This window comes from Plectropomus leopardus, chromosome 10 (genome assembly GCF_026936395.1).
Source record: "Plectropomus leopardus strain MGB_pleo_1.0 chromosome 10, ASM2693639v1, whole genome shotgun sequence".
NCBI lineage: Eukaryota > Metazoa > Chordata > Actinopteri > Perciformes > Serranidae > Plectropomus > Plectropomus leopardus.
Genome location: NC_142185.1, coordinates 24,607,095 through 24,629,916, shown reverse-complemented (window position 1 = coordinate 24,629,916; position 22,822 = coordinate 24,607,095). Strand labels below are relative to the sequence as shown.

General features: G+C 36.0%; 2 protein-coding genes and 1 long non-coding RNA gene across 12 annotated transcripts in view; 1 reads left to right on the top strand and 2 right to left on the bottom strand.

The window, feature by feature from the left end:
* Positions 1-4,203: 4,203 nt before the first annotated feature.
* Positions 4,204-13,153, bottom strand: LOC148188527 (uncharacterized). Its single transcript, XR_015777655.1, has 3 exons — positions 13,014-13,153; positions 9,147-9,261; positions 4,204-4,340 (listed from the first exon to the last, which is right to left on the bottom strand). It is a non-coding gene; the product is annotated as an uncharacterized LOC148188527 (long non-coding RNA).
* LOC121949471 (T-cell surface glycoprotein CD3 zeta chain-like) lies at positions 4,334-13,521 on the top strand. The gene is made up of 7 exons (XM_042495165.2): positions 4,334-4,494; positions 9,130-9,224; positions 9,867-9,896; positions 10,030-10,053; positions 10,133-10,192; positions 10,281-10,307; positions 11,620-13,521. The coding sequence occupies exons 1-7, from the start codon at positions 4,431-4,433 to the stop codon at positions 11,704-11,706; spliced, it is 387 nt and encodes a 128-aa protein (XP_042351099.2). The 5' UTR covers positions 4,334-4,430; the 3' UTR covers positions 11,707-13,521.
* Positions 13,522-14,728: 1,207 nt separating this feature from the next.
* Positions 14,729-22,822, bottom strand: part of pou2f1b (POU class 2 homeobox 1b) — a 33,514-nt gene continuing 25,420 nt past the window's right edge. For all 10 annotated transcript variants that reach the window (XM_088083341.1, XM_088083345.1, XM_088083348.1 and 7 more), the window contains one exon: positions 14,729-22,131. In XM_088083341.1, coding sequence (XP_087939467.1) covers positions 21,869-22,131 — 263 coding nt within the window. In that variant the 3' untranslated portion in view covers positions 14,729-21,868. The remainder of the gene's footprint in view (positions 22,132-22,822) is intronic.

Sequence of the window (22,822 nt, the reverse complement as noted above, 5' to 3'; positions counted from 1 at the left end):
TGTGACAGAGGCTTTAAGAAACACCCAGAAAGTCACGTGGTGCACAGCAGCAACACAACATGCTGGTATGATTTTTTTAATTTGAGACAACCCTTTAAAACTTAAGAAAATTGGCCTAAATCTTTTCAAAAAACATGAGAAGAAAGCAATGAACAACAAAAGAAGAAATGACTCAAAAACTGGCAAAAGTACAAGAAAAAAATTGTAAAAAAGGACAAGAAAATTACCAGAAAATTAGTAAAACAAAATATAATAACTAAAAAAGAAAGAAAGAAAAAAACAAGGTATACAACACTTGGAAAACGTGGTAAAAAAAAAAGATAATTCTGTAATATAATGTTAAATATGTAATTATGATAATTATAATTATAGATTTGTTTGTAGTTTTTTTAAATATTTTTTTGCAAATTGTATAACATTTTTACCAAGTTGCTCAAAGCCTTTTCTCCAGTGTTTTTTAAAGAAATCTCATCAATTTGTGTAGGGTTCATGTTTCAGATAGATAGATAGATAGATAGATAGATAGATAGATAGATATACTTTATTGATCTCAAAACTGAGAAATTGGGATGTAGCAGTGCCATACAGTAAGAACAGAGAATAAAGAGCACACATTTTAATAGAATATAAAGGAATATGCTTAAAAAAAACTAAAAAAAAAAAACAAACTACAAAAACTAAGAGACTGTACATATCACATATCTACATATATACATGTGTAAAGTACGGAACAGTATCTGAATAAATATAAATAAAAATAAAGTCAGCAGTGTAGAGTGACATGGAGCTAAGACTGGAGTTTAAAGCGCAGACAGAGGTGAGTTATTGTAAAGGTGAATGGCTTGTGGCAGGAAAGATTTCCTGTATCTGTCCTTTCGACAGATGTCTATGAGTTGCTAGCAGCTCCACCTATGAGATGTTTCCCCTTATTTCCCCTAAATTGACCCAAGTAGGTCAAATTATCCAATATTTTACAAAAAAGTCCAAAGACTGAAAACAGATTTGTGTATTGTAAATCTGCATTTACTTGTTTCCTTTTATTGATCTTCTCATGATCCCATCAGATTTATCTCGTGACCCTTCAAAGGTCAAAAGGTTCAAAACTGACTAATTGTATATAAAGAAGTTGAAACTCGATTCACCTCAGAAAAATGTTGCTTCACACACCGATGCATCAGTATTAACAATTTAGAAATGTCATGTATGTATGACATGTCAGTCCCAATGGCCAGTCAAGAATAAGTACTTTTACTTTTTATAATTCAAATACTTTTAGCAAACGACACTTCCATACTTCTACTTGAGTAAGATTTTCAGGACTTTTACTTGTAACAAGTGGTGGACGAAGTATTGACACTTTTTGCTTAAATTAAAGTAGCGATACTACACTGCAGAAAAACCTTGTTTCAGATAAAAGTGCTACATTGTTTCTGTAGAATGTGACACATTTCAGAATTATATATGAAATATCACCGAATTGTTGATGCAGTAATGTGTTCATCTCTTCATTTTTTTTTAGTTTTAATGAGTTTATTATTATTATTATTATAATCATTAATAGTGTAATTAATATAGCACAATTTATCAGATTGATTGCTTATATTTTCTATTAATAATCAGAACCTGTAAAATAACTGGTAAATTAATGTAGTGAAGTAAAAGTCTATTTGATTCTAAAATGGAGCAGAGTGGAAGTATGACTTAGCAGAAAATGTTAATATGCGAGTGAAGCACCAGTACCTCAAAACTGTACTTAAGAATAGTACTTTAGTAAATGTACTTAGTTACAAGTCTGCTGGGGGGGGTCATTGAATTCATTAATCTTTGGCTACTACTACTATGTGTGTGTATATGTGTGAGTGTGAATGTGTGAATCTGACTAGAGGTGTTAAAGCGCTTTGAGAGGTTGTAAGACTAAAAAAGCACTACACATGTGCAGGTCTATTTGGCATATTTTGCTAATCAGTTGCATTCATTTGACATTCATTTAGTATTTTCTATATTCCACATATATTATATTACATTAATATCTTACATTACATTAACCATTTGTACTTTATAGCATGGTATATACACTAAAAAATAAATGCATTATATCCCAGATTTGTTTATCTGTCTTTCAGTTTTATGTAGTTTTGTTGCCAGGGCTTTGCCCCTCACAGGACAGCGACAACCACCTAATTAAACCAATTACCTGGGTCCAGAGGCTTGAATGTGAGCGTCTAATTAAAGGTCCCTGAGGTCAGACGTCCCTGAATATTTTACACACATGTGCCAAAATGAAGTCTCCTGTCTGTGCAACATCACCTGACCTCACTTAACTGCCTGCACGTTCAATATTCTCTGTGAGTGTCACAGATCAGTGTGATTATGCAACCCGAGTCCGACACGACTCTGGAAAGATGCAGAGGTCTCATGTTTCTAACCTCTTCCTTTACACAGACACACACTAACATTCAAGCAGCATAGGGTCATTTTATCTTTTGACCTTTTGAACACACCGTTTCTTAAACAGACTGTAACTGTCTGCAAATGTCAAATCAATCTGTCAGCAGTCTGCTGATGGACTCCTCACATTTTTCTAGTTGTTCACCAACAGGCACATTTTGTACTTTATAAACTCTACAATCAGATTTTTATTCTCTGCTTGATAAGACGTGGTGGTCTGCTGGCCACATCTTTAGATAAATGCAGGGCAGTGATATCAGCTGCAGTTTTTAAAGTCTGTTTATCTCTGCAAGTAGGAAAACTGATGCAATATATCTGTAAATGTGCAGGGTTACACTGAAACAAAACTCACCCAAAATCAGATTACTTCTTCATTTGCAAAACATTGCTGACTATTTCATAAGCTCGTACACCTATAATTTTATAATTTGTATTAAAAATTCACACAAAACACTTTGTTAACCCTCCTACTCTATACAGCATCTTTAAGCAGTATATAATAATCTTATAATTTTGTTATACTGTAATGTACTTATCATTGTATTTGTCAACAACTACAACTCATATGAAGAGCTGGTGCATGAAGAGTTAATAGTATCTATAAAAACATGTATTAATAATAAGTAAGAAAGGCATAAGAAAATCCCCATAAGGCAGTAAATGTTTAAAAATGTTAAAGAACTCACAAGGAAACACATAATGTTTTATCTTACAACCACACAACACTTACACACGGTATGCTACCCCTTGGGGAAATTTGGAATACTGCAAGAGGTATGTTTGTTTGGGGTTTCTTTATTTAAAAAGTTATAAATCAGGGATGCAAAATTAACTATAATCCTTAAATATTAAAGAGTGCTGCAAGGATGACGTTTTTCTTCATGCTTATGTGGAAATTAACATCACAGAGGTTCGCTCGTTAAAAAGCCTACGGGAGTTTTCCATTGGATTATGAAGAATTTTGCGTTATTGTTGCAAACAAACGTTCATGATAATTAAATATTTTATTCAGCCAGTTAATCTTCACAAATGAACAACAATTTTATGATTTTTGAAGCCGAAATGCTAGGAGTAAACAGCTGATGTTAGACCATAAATAAACTACACAACAGATGCATGATTTCAACGTCGTGGCAACATTAAGGCCGTAAAGTCGTGTTTGGTGCGTCTCGGCGAGATGATGTTCTGTCGTCTCATTTAGCCACTTGTTAGCAACTGCCTTTTTCAAAATACATAAAAGCTTCATTGTTTGCAAGTGAGGTATTTAATGACATATTTTATGTCGTAGAAAAAAAACCTACAAGTCCCTTAAGTTTGTGTTAACCACAGACCTTATTTCAGGCATCTTACCAAAAACCCATTTCCAAAAAACACTGACTTTGGGACGAGAGAACCGGGAGTCCTAAAATTTAAACTCATTACCAGGTTTTCGTTCCTACACTGTACTGCATGAAGACAGTTTTGGTTTGCTATGAACTGAGCAGTGGATTCTAAATCACCATTCTGCGCTGGTCGGGGTTACCTGACTGAAAAAAACTATTTATATAAGGGGTACATTCATTGAAAAAAGTTTAAAAAACACTGCAACTACAGTTTGTATCAACTGAGTACATATTACATGTTAAACAGGGGAAATAACTGAGGGTTTATCTGAGATGTGGCCTGATTGTACGTGTAAACTTGTTATATAATCTCGAGGCATAGCGGAGGAGCTCATCGCTGATGTTCAAATTAGCCTTGAGGGACAGATGTTTGTCACTTTTTTAGGAGGAAACAGTTGAGCACAACACAGTCAGTGAGAGTTAATGTGGGTGTTGAAGGATATGCCATGCTTGAAGTTCAGAAAGCTGACGTCTCAGTCCATCGGCACGTAGTCCGTTCAGCCACTTCCTCTGAACGCAGAGTGAGGCAACCAGAAACAAGCAGGAGAGACAGACAGAAAAGCTCCATTCAGACAGACAGAGAGACGAGGAGGGAGAGTCATGAATTCACAGAGGACAGGTGTGTTTGTGCTGTTCGTGCTCCTGGCGCCTGTTTCCGCCCAAGGTAAGTTTAACAAACACAGCAGCTATTTTACAAATGAGTTTGAGCTGAAATGGTTGCTATCATGGATGTTCATATCACCCAGATGATCTTTGTTATCTTCGGTAACACAGGCCTCCTCTGCTCAGTGATGCAAAGTTGAGAGAACATGCGGCATAAATTCTTTAAATTAATTAAAATCACTTGTTCATTCGCTGTTTTTGTGAGAAATAATATCTTAAATAGAGCAGTAAATATCTGATATCTGTTTTGAAAAATAGCTACAGTGAGATATTTTTGCCACACATTATTATCTTATGGAAAAAGTAGAGCTATTTGAGGTTTTGCTCAGGAAATTAAGACCAGAGAATACTAATATTTTCCCTTCGATGTTATGAGACTAGTTGTCTGTATTTGCTGTTCATTAATGATGCAAAAATGGAAATCGGATACAGATAATGAACGCTTTTTCCTCTGAAGTTCCACATCCTGCAAGGGGACTTTGGTTATTTTATTCCTCTCATTAACTGTCTTGCACTCACATGTTGGTCTATAATAAATCTATATGTGTCTGACTACAATTCAGCGGTGTCAACATTAAGTATTACTCTCTTTCTTTTAAGTTAACCTTGAGAAGTTGCCATGAGAAAGTTTATCCGCATTTGATGTTTCCCAGACTCGCTTTTATGTCGTAGTTGTGAAAAAATATTTTCAAAATGATCAAAAAACACTTTCAAGTCCTGTCTTGTATTTCAGTCAGACTCATCATGATGAAGGGATTACAAGAAAGCATGCATGAATAAATAATCGCCCTCGTGCAACAACACTACAGGTGAATTTCTGCGGTCAGTTTTCTGCAGCGACTTATGGAGATAAAACATCAAAACTCCCTCAGCAGAAAAACTCACTATATATACTGTGTGAAGCAGAGTTGCTTTCATGGACATGTTAATTTATTTAACACTTGGCTGAACGCCTGTAACAGTGTGACCTTTTGAACACTCAACTTTATCAATCTATTGACTCGGCGTCAGTTGGTCGTTATCGGTGTATATACATATCTATAGACTTATGTTATAAGGCTCTTGCTACTCTGATTATGCCAATATCATCTATTAAACAGATGTTGTTTATTAGTGAGACACTGAGGAGTTTCCAGCAGCATTTGTGCCCCCAAATGTGGGTGTTTTATAAAATATACCACAATATAATAATAATCTTAATTTAAAAAGCAGTTTTCAAAACAGAGTTACAAAGACAAACCATTAAAACAACAGGCTTTAAGAGGAAACAGACAGAAGCACTGAAAAAAAAAACGGGGAATAAAAGACAGTTTAAAGGAACCTAAACTCCAGTAAAATCAGAGAAGGCTCGCCGATAAAAGTGTGTTTTAAGAAGATCACTGACTTCGGCAAACTGAATTCTGAACATATATATGTATATGCAATGTGTGTGTGTGTGTATATATATATATACATATATATATATATATATATATATATATATATATATATAAAAAATATATACACACACACACACACACATATATATATATATATATATCATGTCTCACTGGTTTAATCCATCCAAAAACTGAGGTGCTGGTTGAGAGAGCCAGTCTTGCATTTTACCACTGTTGTTGTTTATAGTCGTTATGCTAATTTAAGCTAACTGGCTGCCGTAGTTTCATATTTAGCGTATAGACACGAGAGTTGTGTCATATCTTCTCATCTGTCTGTTTTAAATGCTGTGCAGTCAAACATTATTCAAACTTTTTTCTTAAATTCTACCAAAGAGAAAAAAAACATCTGAATTTGGGGAAATGTGTACATCACATCTCATCATACATCACAAAAAACGTTGAATATTTTCATTTGATGAAATGCAGTAGCCATAAAAAATAAATAAAAATAAAAATAAAGAATTGAGTTTTGCTTAGCTCCACTAGCTGCTGAATGAACTGCTGGTTGTAGCTTCATATTTAATGTAAAGAGACAATTATCGAAATAAATCGAATGGAATTATTTAATTCTGCAAGGAAGCTTTTACATAATTGTTGGCTATTTCCCAAAATGTCAAAAACCTCTCATGTCTGTCTGCGGTTCGACATGAAGCTACAACCAGCAGCTGGTTAGCGTAATTTAGCACAAAGACTGGAAACAGCAACGGGGGGAAACGGCTAACCTGGCTCTGTCTAAAGACAAGGAAGTCTGCGTACCAGCACCTTAGTTTTCAACGATTACGTTCTCCCTGTTTTCCAGCCTTTATGTTAACCCTTTGAAACCTGGAACGATGTCTGTTTTCTTGTGCTGCGTTAAGAAGTCTTTCCCATACATTTAAACCTTTGAAACCTGAGCAAACTGATTTATTTTAAAAACATGGCTAAAAAGGCAATGAGCAACCAGGCAAGGGACGGCCCACAAAAGTGCAAGAAATTAGGAAAAAGTGACAATAAAATGACCTGAAGAGAAATTAAAAGTTAACAGTACTTTTTTTTTAAATAGGGAGAATGTCCAGGAAACGTATTGTTATTATGTTACATGTTACGTACGGTCACATACGATGTCCAACTAGAGAAGACTGAAATATTCTTTGATATTTAGCAGCCTTTTTTTTTAACTTACTTTGAAACTGTGTGTGTGTGTATGTGTGTGTGTGTGTGTGTGTTTGCACTAATGTATCATTTCTTAAGTTCCTGGCTATTTTGTTCAGGTGTTCATGATGAGGGACAGGGAGGAAAGGGAGGAGGAAAAGTCTGTACAGTGAATGTCAATGTATGTTTGTTATTTTTTCCCAAAACATTAAAAAAAATACTTTAATTAAAGTATTATTATTATAACTATTTTACATATATATAAAGTTTCATGTTCATCTTTGAATGTTATTTACACTTTAGTGTTATTACTTTAAATTTCAATTTACAGTTGAATGTTTTATGTATGTTATTAAAAAAAAAAACACAAAAAATGTACAATTTACATAAATCTATATAACAATGAAAAACAAGATTTTAAAAAACTGGTGAAATTTTGAGAGCTTTTAACAGCGAGTATTTGACCAGCCAGACTAATCACTTTAACTTTCCACTCACCAACGCTTATTACTCATTTTTTCTTTTTGAAGTATAAAAATAAACCAAAGACGAAATGTAACATCCTGAGGCAACTTAAGATGATTACGATTTGACGAGGACGTTATAGCTTCAGTGAATCACCACCAATGGTGACGCTCCAACAACATGGCTTCCGTTTCGACCGCACGGCGAGATAAACAAGCCTCGCCAGAACCACAGAGCGCCCATCATCGCACTGACAGGAAAACATTCACACATTCAAACATCTACTGAACTGCAGATATGTCGCTTATTTCCTGTTTCAGGGGGTCTTACTCAATTCTCTCATGTGCCCCAAATGTTGCTATTTTCCATCCTATGTTGCTAAATGGATATCCTGTGTGTCATGTAACACACACACACACACACACACACACACACACACACACTGTGTCCTACATTTATAGGTTTTTTCTGAAGCCAGAGGAGAAGAACTCAAACCCTTTTTCTCACAGTAATTTAAAGTAATAATATCATTTATCTCAATCAAAATACTATATAACAAAAGAAGAATACTGTTTGAAAAAATATTTCAAATTCAGTAAGATAGTGCTAGTAATTAATATTACTAAAAAATGTGAAATACTTCACTGGAAGATTTTTCATTTTTGTTCACTGATGTCAGATCCGTCAAGATAAATGATTTTTACCACCAGACAGAGGTTACACTTGTTTGATGTTGATTTTTTTTCACTGTATTAAGTAATTCCCAAATAATCATTTCGCATACAGCAAATGAAAGTAATGATATCAAAACAAATAATAAAACACGTATCAAAATATATTATCCTACATTATTATTGTTTATGTATTATCATGTATGTATCAGTGTTATTTCTTATCTTTATTATTATACATAAGCATTACATGTTATATTTACATATATTTTTGCACATTTGTTGCATACTATAAAACAGTCATATATTTCTTTAAATACATTTTTTGTATTTTGTGTGCCCATATTTATATGATGTGTATAAGGATAAACTACAGCTACTTGTTCCTGCATCAGTTTTATTATTGGACACTTTGTTTTTGCATGTATACATTTGTGTAAATATTGCTACAATTCATTGACATAGTTTAAAGTGATGTATAAAATGTATACATTTTATGTTTTGTTTTGTTTGTTTTTTTTAAAAAAACAAACATTTCATTTATACAACTTTTTTTTTCTTGTCGCTTGGCCTCACCACTCAAATTTTTACTTCTGCAAAAGGACACAACTATGAGCAGAAAAGTTTATCTTATCTTTCAGTCAAAGTTTGAGTATTAAATAAATATAGTGGAGTAAAAACAGCAGAATTTCAATTTAAATTGTTCTGTTATCCCCTGTGGATGATAAATTTGGTCATACTTGATATTATCTATGTAAATATGGATCTGCAAGCACCTGATACCTGATAAAAGTTGTGGATTAAAATGAACATTTCCCTCTGAAATGTATTTAATCGAGGAGAGGTTTCACTAAACAGAAATAATGAAACCCTTTAGTAATATTCTGTATAAAATATTTATAATATTTCTTTGGTGTGTTTGTCCTGCAGAATTTTTTTTCACTCACCCGGTCATCTGCTACTTCTTGGATGCGTTCCTGGTTGTTTACTGCATCACTGCCACGGCGCTCTTCTTCAAAGAAAAGGTGAGTCGCTACAGGAAGGACCGGCTCCAGACGGAGGCTGTAGGTAACGATAATAAGAAGTCGATTAATTGTTTAGTTAACTAACATAAAGCTACTTGATGACACTTTTTAGAAGCAATTATACACTGCAACATCATTCAACAAGTAAAAGTACCCAAAGTTTTTAGTTAAAGTTTAGTTAAAGTTAAAGCTTCTCAGGTGTTAACGTGCTAACAATTATTCTTTATCAATTTAAATAACAGTAACAATTGTTATTATTTAATTTACTCTCTAAATAGTGTCAAAAAACAGCAAAAATGCAAAGGCCCTGAATGGATGACAGCATCATCAAATTGCTTTTTTTGTCCAACCAACAGTCCAAAACCCAAAAATATATTTAATTTATGATGATATAAAACAGAGAGAAGCAACAAATCCTCACGTTAAAGAAGCTCAACCCTGAAAATATTTGACTTTTTTGTTCAACAGCTGACTTCATCAGTTAATTAGTGCTAATTGAAACACGTAATTTTGCACTCTTGTAACTTGTGATGCCACTTCATCATTATTAATCAATTACTTGAACATGCTGCAGACCTCTTATGTAAAAGTGTTAATGTATAAAATATGTTTGTTGTATATTTTCTCTTCCTCTCTGTGTAGTTTTCCTCCGTCCCATCTGGTAGAGCGCCAGTAAGTCAACATGTTTCCATTTCTTTACTGTAAATTGATAGATATTTAAACGCTATTTATGGGAATACATGTGTATTATTATACTTGAATATGTAGATTTCGATGTCTTATGTTTTTCTCACTGATTAAACAGGCAGATGATGGAGGCATTTACCAGGTAAGAAGGGCTCTCACCCACCAGATGATGTTAAACTCTGCTGTAAAGTATTTATTTATAATTTATATTTCCTCTGCAGGAGCTCACCAGACCGGCGGATACTGATACGTACCATGTGCTTGAACTGTCGAAAGGAAAAGTAAGTCACTGAAGTCTTTTAAAGGTCAGGTTCTCGTCTGTTCTGGTGCCTTAACTGTCAATCATTGTGTGAATTTGATCTCTTCTAGAAAAAAGGCAAGAAAAAGAAATCTGAGGTAAGATGCTGCACTCACTTTTTTTGTGGGTATATTCAAGATCAAAGGAAATGTTTTGTTCCACTTAGTGTTTCTACAAAACTTACATATAATGTAATTATATGTTTTTCTCAGTAACTGTAACTGATTACAAGTACATGTATTTTGTAGTTTTACTACATGTAACTAATTACTCGAAAACACTGCTCTTAAACTTAAAAAAAATACTATTTAAATAGTTTAATTAAGTGTTTTCTCTTTGTTGAACCATAATTATTTGTTATTTGGGGACTTTGGACATGTTTGGTCAGACACCAGATGTGAAAATGACACTGGACTCATAAGACAGAAAGATGTTAAATTTTGGTTGGGAGGAAAACTGGGCTGACGATATTTTAAAAACAACTTCAGAATTTTACTTTGTGTGGATTTTAACGTCACAGTGTTTTGCAGACATTTGGTTTTTTATGGGTTTTAGGGTTCTCCAACATTTACGATGGTGGCATTTGTTGTTTTGAAGTTGTGTTGTTAGGTAACTAAATACTTTTTTTTCAAAACAAACTTAATATGCTGGTGAAATTATTTGTTTTTTAGGATTATTTCGTTAAGTTTACGCAACAAAATCACTGCAAGGTTTAGGCAACAAGAGCACATGGTTAGGTTTAGAAAAACAAACCATCGTCGGGCTTAAAGTAAGTACTAGTAGGTTCTCTTACTAACACAATGTCACAACACATGACATACATCATGAAACACGAGTCACTAGTGTAGCATGTGACACATACTAGCACATAACATTATATTAATAACTCTATAGACTTTTGATTTCACATGAGAAACAAAAACACTGTGCATTTAAAATGAAAACACCTTTTCAGAAGTTAGTTTTCTCTTTGTGATCCAGAATGATTTGCTATTTGGAGACTTTGGACATGTTTCTTATGATTATGGTCAGATCCGATATGACTTCAGGGGCCTAATGTCTGCTGGCCTTCAATACAAAAACAAAACAAAAACAAATCATTAATTATACAGCTTGTCACACCATGACTGTTGAGCAAAAGCAAACTACACTGCAGTGTTTTATATCAGAAGTGGGCTACTAACACCAGAAAATGTAACACACTTTTATAAAATAAAACTAAATTTAACTTTTCGCACATTTTATTATATGTGTTACTGACAGGATCTGGGTGCCTCATCACCTCTGCCTCACAGTTTCCTCTGTCAAACTGATCTGTGGTCAGTGGGAATGAAAACACGCAGACTGGTTCCCACTTAATGTCAGCAGATAAACAGCTGCTGGTGTAAACTTTGTGTCTCTCCTGTACAGTCGACCTCAGCTGAGGAGAAGGACAAAGATCCCTATGAGTCTCTGATCCCCAACGGCTCGGCTCCACCGCCTCAATCCCCCCAGTGAAGTCCACCACGGTCAAGAGCAGCAGGCGGGGCCCCTGAAAAGTTCCATTGAAGGGGCCCTCACCAAATCTACCTTACTCATATCAATGCATGTGCATGCGCCGTCTCTCCCACTACACACATATTGTTACATTTTTGTTTTGTTTTTGTGAACTTGGACATTGATATCAAACAGTCCAAAAAAACAGTTATATCATTCACATAAGCTAAGATGAGTGAGGGCAGCAATCAAACAAATGAAATGAAATGTAAAATCTGACAACTGGATTTTATCCTGAATAATCTTGGAAACTGATTGCCTTGAAAAAGTAAAGTAAATATAACTATGAATTTTAGTTTATGTTTACTTTATATCCAAGTGTTAAGTTTACTTGAAATTTAGCTGTATTTCCTTAATTTTTCTGAAATTGTTGCAACTTAAATAATGACAAGTGAAATACCTTGCTCTTTTTAAGTATTCAGTAAACCAAGTTCGTCTTATTTACCTTGATCATGATGAAGATTTTGCCAATGACAAGGTCAGGAGATCTGTGATTTCTGTTTTCTTAACATATTTAAAAACACGCAAACATAATTCACTACTTTTCAAACAGCAGAATACAGTTATATGGTACTGTATACTTTGTTCACTGATGTTGGTAAAACTTAGGAAGACTGAATTAATTCAGTCTCTCACTTTTAAGTTGCAACTTAAAAGTGAGAAATTGAATTAAGTAAATATACCTTAATTTTAAGTTAACAACAATTAGATATAAAGTAAAAATAAATTAAGATTTATATTTACTTACATTTTTCAAGGCAATCTTTTTCCTTAATTTTTTTAAGATAAAACAAACTTGCCAGATTTTACAGTGTAGACAGCGTCAAACAATTATAAAAGCAAATAATAAATCACGAGACGTAAACAACAGTTGGGAAAATGTAAGGCTTTTTTGATTTTGCAATACATCTGTGATTTTGAAATGATTTTATCTTGTTTAGAGAAACAATATGGGTGAGATTTTAAGAAAATGACGTCTGTGAGTAAAATACTATGCCAAGATACCACTGGCATAGTAACTCATGATTTCCACATTCGTTTGTTTTGTTACTCTCCATTTGAAGACCAAACATTACATATGTTAAAATCTGAATATTTTGGTCATTATAAATGATCCAGTATTGGAAAACATCCCGCATATAACGTGATGTGATGCTAGCTAGCTGCCTCTTGGCTAACGTTAGCTGTGAAGTTTTTTCACCTCCTCAGCCCGGCCAGGAGCAGCTTTTCTCAGCTGACCAAAAAAGACATAAAAAGTTTGTCCTTACATCATTAGTTGTGTTTACAGGCCTTCCCGGTTCCCTCTTTTTCTTCTCCTTTCGTTTCTGACATGCTAATGTATGTGTTGTTGTGCTAACATAGCGAGAAATCTGACTCCAACACAAACTAGCAGTTCAACAGTTGTGATGCAGGCACGCGCGCCTCGGACTGTACCATTTCCGGAGCAGGTGATGCGTTCATGAGCTTTCAGTCGTTATGTGGAAACAACATGGATGCTACAAAGAAGATATGCTTTTATTTTATCGCTCATAGTATTTAAACAGCACGCTGTTAACAGTTTGAAGCTTTATATTGCAAAGTGATTTTATCCCAGACTTGTTGCTGCAGCGAAACACCCCCAAAAACTACTTAAATATTGTTTTACCCGATTAATGCTGATTAATAACTTTTCAAACTCTCTCCACTTGCACTTGGACAGCAACCAACAGTTGCAACTTTATATCATATTAAAAATTACACGTTAGCAAATATTTGGCATTAAAGATTTGACTTATACGTTTTTAAGTATTTTATTTTATTATTTTTTTGTTTAATCATTGACTTAACATTTCCTTTCTTTAGCCATGTTTCTGCATGTTTCGGCTATGGTGTAGATCAGAAAACATTTCACCAATAATAAATACAAGTAAAACAGGCAATTGAGGTTAATTTTGAGCAGAATGTTTTCTGTGAATATTGCCTCATATATATGTATGTATATATATATATATATATACACACACACACACACACACACACACACACATATATATAGGTTAATTTTTTTTAACAATCATCAACTTCAGTATTTTCTCTCTTAGTTTTGTGTTTAGCTTGTGTTCAGTTTTTCACCAACCATTTATCCTTTAAGACTTGTTTTAATTTATATCTTGAATTGTAATCTGAATTTTTAAAATAACAATTTAAGTTTTTTTAACAGGGATTAATGAAATGTTGAAATAGGGCTACTGTTTATTTTCAAGAAAAGTTTTTCTACACATCTTAACAAATGTTTGGGACCTGCCAGGGAGCTTTGGGGACCCCTAGTGGGGGTCAGGACCCTTAAACTGAGAACCAGTGGTTAAAATAATATAACAAGCAAAATGCCAAACATCCTCGCAATCCAGTTTCTTAAAAACTAGTATTTGATGAAGTTGTTTTTGTTTTAAGTGATAGTAAATTAAATGTCGTTGGGTTTTTTGACAAAAAAAAACATTAACTTGGGTTTCCAGAATATTATAATACACCCTTTTCTCCTTTCTTTTACATTTTATGAACCAAATGATAAAGAAAATTATAAATGAATAAATAATGAAAATCATTGTAATTCTAGCATGAGCTTCTGCAACCAGATAGACCATTAACTCTTCCATTTTTTTGAATTTACACATCTAATAGCCACACCTGTGTACATAAATAAAATCCTCTAAATAATAGATAAAAGGTAAATGAAATGTTAAAAATAATACAATAGACCATCTAGTAAAACAATAAAACAGACTAAAATGTATAAATAAATAGTCAATAAATAAAAAAAATTAAGATCAATTAAAATAATAAAAGGTAAGTCTTGAGTTTACTTTTAGTTATATATTAAAATTTAGATCTTATGTGGCACTATATAAAAATTTGTTGTGATAAGGTTTTCTGGCAGCTGTAAATCATCACATCATTATGCTTCATCGTGATACTGAATGCCAATAAAAGACCAGGCACATGTCAAAACACTTGGAAAATGGTTTAATGATGTTTACAACAAAAGAGAACTGTACATTTACAGTAAAAGATTATCTTTATATGTGTATAAAAACAAAACAAACAAAAATACAGCAGACAAATGCATCAAAATCTACTATGTATCCTGATTCACATACTTAAAAATCCTACACAATCTTTCAGTTCTACGCCACCGTGACTGGAGGCAGTTTTTTTTTTAGGTTTTTTTTTTTTTTTTTTTAAGTTTTCCTTGTAGTCAGATCGTAGCAGTGTCCCTCAGTTTTATTGTCCATGATGGAAATCAGGACTCTTTACATTACGAGTCCTGGACAGACAATTATCATCAGACTGCAGAATAAGAAAAAAGGGAAATAAATCGCGGACACATTCCTTTAGATGAGCCCAAGCTTTCCAAGGTGAGTAGTAAATGTTTTACAGAATGCAGTTCTTGAGATACACAGACGTAATATGTACATGGTTGTTGTTGTTTTTTTTGTTTTGTTTTTTTTTTGTTTTTTGTTTTTTCCTCTTATTGAAAGCCATGGTCACTTGGGCTGTGAACTGATAAATCACACACATGACACACCCAAAAACATACAAAAATACTATATCTTTAACCTACCAAGAGTAAGACAGTTCTGCAATTAGTTCCATGCTGTGACAGAAAAAAGAGATTACAACAAACAAACGAGAAACAGACGCTTTTTTTCACGCAAGTTTTTCTCAGAAATATACCAAAATATACATCTAAGCTTTGGAATTACTGAGGCTAGGACTAAAGCCAGTGCTGGGTTTGTCTCTTAATACACATGCTGCAGGGTGGAGGGGAGAGAAAAAACAGAGAAAAGACACAGGACAGAGAGATATCTTTGGTATCTGCGTTTGTCAAAAGTTAAATATTTGGATTTTTGCTTTGGGATAGCGCTTGCGAGGTCCTACAACCTCGCTTGGAGTAAAGCATTAAACAAAGTGTCACTGAAGCCCGTCGGCTAGAGGTCTGAGCCGGAGGGACACAGTCCATGCAGAGTGACGGACCATGATGCATAGTGTCACAGCTGATCAGAGTCTGTAGTGAAGAGACGATGTCGAAAGGAGAAAGCGGAAGAAGGGGAGGAAGAGGAGAAGAGGGCACAGCAGTGAAGGTTTTAGCGACCGCAGGATGTGTATTTCCTGGAGACAACAGGGTAAAATGTCCTGGGACTATACAGTGTACAGATGAGGAGGAAGAAACAGACACACTGTGAGAGGCAGGAACAGCATTTTCACCACAGTCCTTGAGAAAGAGAGAGAAAGTGGAGGAGGAGGAGGAGGAGGGTGGGGTGGGGGTGGGGGCATCCTAGCAACAGCGCTCAAGACAGACAAAACATACAGAGTCCTGAGCATGTACAGTGTGCACAGGATTAACCCTCAGTGTGTATTAACAAACATCACCCAGCTACCACCAGATTGGTTCGTGTCTGTCGGAGAAGCCCGCTCAGCTCCCGGTCGACCCCCTCCCTCTCCTCTCCGATCCCCGCCCACAGGCACTGAAACCGCCGCGCCGACAGGACGCCGGAGTGTTGTCCGGGGCGGATACACATTCGCATGCAATAAAAAAGCAAAATAAACCAGATGAATTGGAGAAGGGAGCTCGGGTGAGAGCGTGCAGCCCGGGATTTGATGCTGAGCAGTGAGGCGGGGATGGGCTGAGAGACGGGTGTCGTTCGTATACAATCAGGTTAGAAGTCTTTGGTTAATGTTGGTACCACAGGAAAGCGAGAGCGGGCTGCGACAGCGCACCGTCACGTGGGAAGACACGCACATACCTGCACTTGTGAGAATAAAAACAAAATCAAGATAGGATTGTCAAACTTAAAGTGTTCAAACATGTAGTCTAGAATTATAACAAAAAGCAACTGACAGTAAGGGGATACACTGAAGTTAAATCTCAAAAGTTACAACAAATTATTTCCACCAGTGTGCAGCATAAAAACACCAAATTGTGAAAAAAGAAAAGAAAAAAAAAAAACAGCAGACATTCATGAGCACTGGTATGTATTCTGTCTCCCTCTCGTGGTGGCATTTTCCACAACCCTTCACAAAGTACAGGTATGAACGGGCTTCTCCACTGACACGTTTGTGTATTTTCATCTTTTTTTTGTGATTTTTTAAAATATTTTTTATCTTATAAGTAGATTAAAGCAGGTTTCACTCAGTCTTGAGTTAGAAATGAGGTATACAACAGCTCCTTCTGCCTTAACTGGTGCTCCACACTTCCTTTTGTCAGCGTTAAAAAACCAGCAAACCAGTGTGGTGGGTCGACAAAACTACAACTCGATGCATGGCGGATCCACGAGAGCATCTTGAAAAAAATCTCAGGATCACACAGAGAAACTAAAGCGTTAAAGCAAAGCCAGTGGCTAAAAGGTCGACAGTGTCAATTATTACAGTTATTAGAGATAAACAGTCGTACTATTATCACAAACTGCAGTTTTTGCTTTACAAACCATAAACTGGCTTGCTTTAAAGGGATAGTTCAGATTTTTTTAAGCGGGGTTGTATGAGGTCCATAGTCAGTGTATTACAGTAGATGTCAGTCAGCACGCCCCCAGTTTGGAGAAGCAGGCTTGTGTCAGATATGAAAGCTAAGCAATGTATTGATGTGGATGGGGGCCGCTACAAAAAGCATTTTTGCCACCTAAAAGAAGTCCCACCTGAAAAAAACCAATAACAGTTTAATTGTATGCTGTATTAAGAATATTTCCACTGCTTTATCTGAATGTCAGAGTGATTTCCAACAAATTGAAGTTGTTATATAGTTGTCTTTAAAGTCAGACTCCATTGAGAAAAAGAAATTTTAGCTCGCTGAACATGGGAACTGCTGGTCTGCTGCTCCCTCGATTAGATTGTGTCATTTTGTGTCTTTTGCATTTAAAAGGGTTGTTTAATATTCACCAAAGTTACACATTAACACAGGCTAGCTACATCTTTACTGCCTGTTATTTTGGTGACCACTCTGCAGGAGATTTAAAAAGCCGCCGTTGGCATTAGCAGGTAGTTCAAGGTAGAACAGTGGAAAGGGCTGTCTGACAGCAAGGTATAGTGCTGAAAATACTCTCAATGTAGTGTACACTGAAATTGATCTTCTTTTTTTTTCTTAGGTGACAAAAATAAATTGTGTTGTTGCCCTTGTCCACTGCATTACATTGCTTAGCTTCTGTGGCGGTAGCCCAGCCTGCTTCTCCAAACTAGAGGTGTGCCAACCAACATCTACTGTATGTAATACACAGAATATAGATAAGAACCTCATACATCCCCACTTAAAAAAATCCAAATTATCCCTCTACGCTTTGGTTAATCAGTTGAGACTCCCCTTTGGACAAACACAAAAATAAATACTCTCATGTCTCACCATTTTTAAAAAAATCACTCAAACACTCGCTGGAAGATGGAAAAAAATGCACCATAATGGTTTGCAGACTGCCCTCCCTATTCTCTCTTTATAAGACACTCACTCACACACACACACACACACACACACACACACACACACACACACACATCCACCTGCTGGAATTATTAGTAAAGCTTTTCTCACAGGTATCCACCTGTCTGAGTCACACCTAAAAAACATAGGTAGCAACATAATCATCCCATGCTCCAAAATGCCCAGAGTACACTGTTTTTTTTCAGTGAAAACAATGCACCAGGTGAGCTCACGCTCTCCCAAACGCACACACACACACACACTCACAGACACACGACAATGCTACAATGCTCATGTCTTCTACGTAACAATAAGGCATAAATGATAATGTTAATCTTCTTTGTCAAACTAAGAAAGCCAGTGATCTTGCCCTCTCACACTATACAAAACAATTAAAGGCATAAAGTAATATTAAAAAAAAATCAAATGATTGTTAAAGACAGCACAACAAATCAAGTCCACAATGACTCAAACCCAAAGAAAAAAAAATATTAAAAAAGATTAAGATCAGATGCTTCAGAGTCAGGAGCGCCTGAACAAACACTTCCTGTTGAAAAGACCTCACACGACAGACGCGGGTGTCAGCGACTCACGCAGGACCGAGGCGTGGTCTCAGATTTCATCTCTTATTTTTTGGTCTTGTCAGTTAAAAAAAAAAAAAAAAACATTTCCGATAATAAAAAGGAAGATTTAGGGGAGTTTTTTTTTTCCGAGTAAGCATGATAAACACTACATTCAGTCTTGATAACATACTGGTTCAAATATAAAATATGAATATCTTACACGTGTTTATATATATATTTATATGTATAGAATTAAGAAAAGTTCATTTCTCTAATTCTTTCCTCAGATAAATATTTCAGTAACATCCTATGGTGCCGACGGTTCATCTTGCTAGTTCGACTCTTTAGTAACTACAAACAGCACTGGAACAGGACTGAGTCCTCGAGGCCCGCTGCGGCCTGAAAGACGGGGAAACCAGCAACGTGAGCAGCCAGACACCCGCCGATAGCTGCAAAGAGAAAGGCTTTTACTTTGGCAAGAAGGATTTCAAAATAATATTTAAACCTGGAAATACCCCATAGATAGTAGTACTAGAAAATAGCAGTAGTAGGTTGTCCTTTTTATGTGTGGTTCCTATGTATCAGTATAAACTTTGAATGGCGAGCCAGACAGTACTTATACATTCTACACTGTTTTATACACAGAAATGCCTAAAGGTGAACCTTATGTTTAAGTGCTGCTGAGGTATATTCAGTCAAAATAATTCAACGACAGAAAAGAAGTACACAAGAGGATAACATGGACAGATTTCACTGCTTACAGTCTCAGTGATTCAATCGTCACTGTTCATTTTGTTGTTTGGAAGCAGCACTGCAACGCTACTTTTGATGTGGGGTTTCGTTGAATGTGTAGCACGTGACAGATAATTTGGCAGGTTTTTTAAACTTGTCAGATTTTCGGGAGCAGCAGCACATTTGTTTCAAAGCATGCTGGTTTAAAATGTCGGCGCTGAGAGGAGTGTGTTATCTAATGATCCGATCTATGCATTTACAAAAGTGAGCCCTCCTGACGGGAGGGTCGAAACCACAGAACCTGATTTTCACAGGGTGCAGTCATAAAGCTATAGGAAAGCATGCAGGCCTCTCAACAGCTCAACTCCACCGGGAGTTTCAGCAGCAGGTTGTTAAAGCTAAAAGTTTCTGTGATCCTCATCCAGCAGCACCAAATCAGAAATTTCCGGTAATGACCAAGGTGGGAGAAAATCATTTGTCAGCAGAGTGGCGAGTATAGATCGTGTGAACGGCGTGCTCGGACAGGCACAGCAACTACTGAGGAAAACCACTTTGGTTCAAGCTGTTGTTTTATGGCTGAATATTAGTAGAAAACCAAAAAACAGAACCTTTCCATTATGCTTCAGAAAAGTAAAAAACTGCTACCAAAACGGCCAAAACAGAAAACAAGCCATCACATGGCTGAACGAAAACCAGGATCAGGCGTCAGGGGCGAGGCCCCGGTGATCAATTTAAAACAAGTAAAAGGAAACTACTTTCTCGTGCCTCAACCCGCCAGTCCCGCTCTTTTTGGTCAGTTGTGCTGCCAATTAAAAAGTCGAGCATGAGACACTTTGTCAAATCAAAAAAGGAAAAGGTCATCTTTGGAAAATGATCATCAAAATATTGCATTTCTATATTCTGTTGACAATGAAGAGAGATTCTGTACTCATAAATATATTGACTAGACTAAGCTACACCGACTACACACAGCAATTATTTTAACAAATATTTTTGGTATATCTTAAAGTACGCAAGCCAGTCGAACGACTGCAGACAAAAAAAAAAATAAAGACAGAATTTCATTCCTCCCAAAACAGGCAGACTGCAGCTCATCAATCCAGTTTTTTGGTACAGATACTGTGCACAAGTAGATACGACGGTACTACTATTAAAAAAAAAAAGTAAAAGAAAACACAATACAATAACCCCATCTAGCCAACGCCATCATACATTTGGTATGACGACCACGCCCTTTGACTAGTCCTCCCCAAAACAGACCAGTCAGCCGCAGAGCCTTGTGGATCATGCAGTTACTGAACTCTCAGCACCTGCCTGAGCTGTAGACAACACATGCAGACGTCTATTTTTTCTACCTCTGAATCCAAACATAATGTACAGTTTTCCAATGGACCACCACCCAAAACAAACCGCCCTCAGTCAGACACGGGACTGCATGCCCGCAACTCTTTATAAAGCTCTAAACGCAATGTCTTCAGTCATTTTCTATCAGTGTCTATTATCCGCATCCAGACCGTCGTTTTACAAAAGCTCAGGGGCGACTGTGCCGCCGCAGCAAAATGTAAAACTCAGTGTTTCCAGAAAGAGAGACTCAGAGAGACGCGGCTCTCTGACCCTTAAAGCAATGATAACCTTTATATCGGCCACTTATTACTTGTTTTTAAAGCCTTATAACCACGATTAAAAAGTGATAGTTGAATCTTAACTTAATATTAGACTTACAAAGTTCTGAAAATGTCAAAAAAACAAACAGCAAAGATAAAGAAAAAAAAAAGTCTCTACAATATAACTTTGATATGATTTACGTCAAGGCCTGTCCAAAAAACCCGAAAGAGATAATTAAAGATGGGGTGACACACAAATCCCCATTAGTGATGATGATTATTGTGAAATTAGTAGTAAATCAGTTTGAATGTTAAAAGAGCAAAATCCTAAAGTTTTTTTGGTTAGAAGTATTTCAGAGAAAATTCTGACCTGGAAATAGGAGGATATATATATATATATAGATATATACAAAATGTGAACAGCTTGATGGTGCCGAGGACTTTTGTCTTCCTGGACACTTTTCAAGGTTCATGAGGAGCGGCAGGCCAAAAACAGTGTCCATCTGGCTACTGTTTGTGGGGAAAAAAACATCCAAGAATCATAAAGGAAAAGACAGGAAACAAACTAAAAAATAAAGGTCAACCTCAACCTCATTTGAGGTTGTTTTCTTTTTGGTGGCAGCAAAAGGATTAAATAATGATAGATACAATGGAAAGAATGTGGGGTGGTTAGTGAAGCGCAGAGCCTAAAATCTAACGCCGTCTATTCCCTACATGGTGTGAAAGGAGTAGTGCACGACGTAAGGAATAGGGCGTTCATTCAGGACGCAGCCCGACTGGCTTCACTGAGCCTTGGAGGCAGTGGTAATGGTCGAGGCTTGCACAGGCACAGCAGCCGAGGCGGCCTGATGATGATCAGCGGTGACCTGCAGCCCGCCCGTCCCGGCCGACACCAGGCTGACGGGGTTGAGCAGCGACAGGTTCGGGGGGTTCAGGAAGAGCGACGTTGGCACCAGGTTGGGCGTGCTACCGGCGGAGGTGTTGGCGAACAGCAGGTTGCTGCCATCCAGAGATGTGATGGGGATCGTGCCACCCGATGCCAGAGCTGCGGAGGACACGAAACAATCGCTGAGTTTAGACAGTGTCGTGTAAAATCAGGTAATATGAGATTATAATCTGCCACACAATGACACAAATGACTTCCATATCTTTTGGAAGTGTCACTCAGTGGTTCCTTTTTGGACTAAAATTCATGAAATCCTCAAAAATGTTTTTTCAACACCCTTTTTCACCTATTTATTTGTTGATTCTATTTTATTATTTATTTGATTTCTTTACTCATTTATATACTTATACACTTATTAATTTTCCATTTTTACAAATTAAAAGGCCTTCGTGTTCAGTTGGCTGTGCATTTTTATTTTTAACATATTTCATATGTTAACATAAACTGAAAAATGAAAGAAAATTACAAAAAAAACAAGTGCCTCACTTTTTGGGGGGACAGGCTAACTATCATTATTATATTTCATATTTTGATATGACTGGGGCCTGAAATGGTCCACTGAGTGAGCCCTCCCCAAATCAGCTTTACTCATATCAAAGGATAAATGACTCATATCATTTTCAGGACAGAGGGTTTTCATTATGACACTGGCTACATTTTAATTTAAAACAAAAAAATAAATAAATAAAGTGGATATCATTGCTTGTATATAGGATGAACATAATCAGTCAGAATCAGTGACCGCTTTAAAAACTACTTAAAAAAACATATTTTTATGACCTTGGTTTTG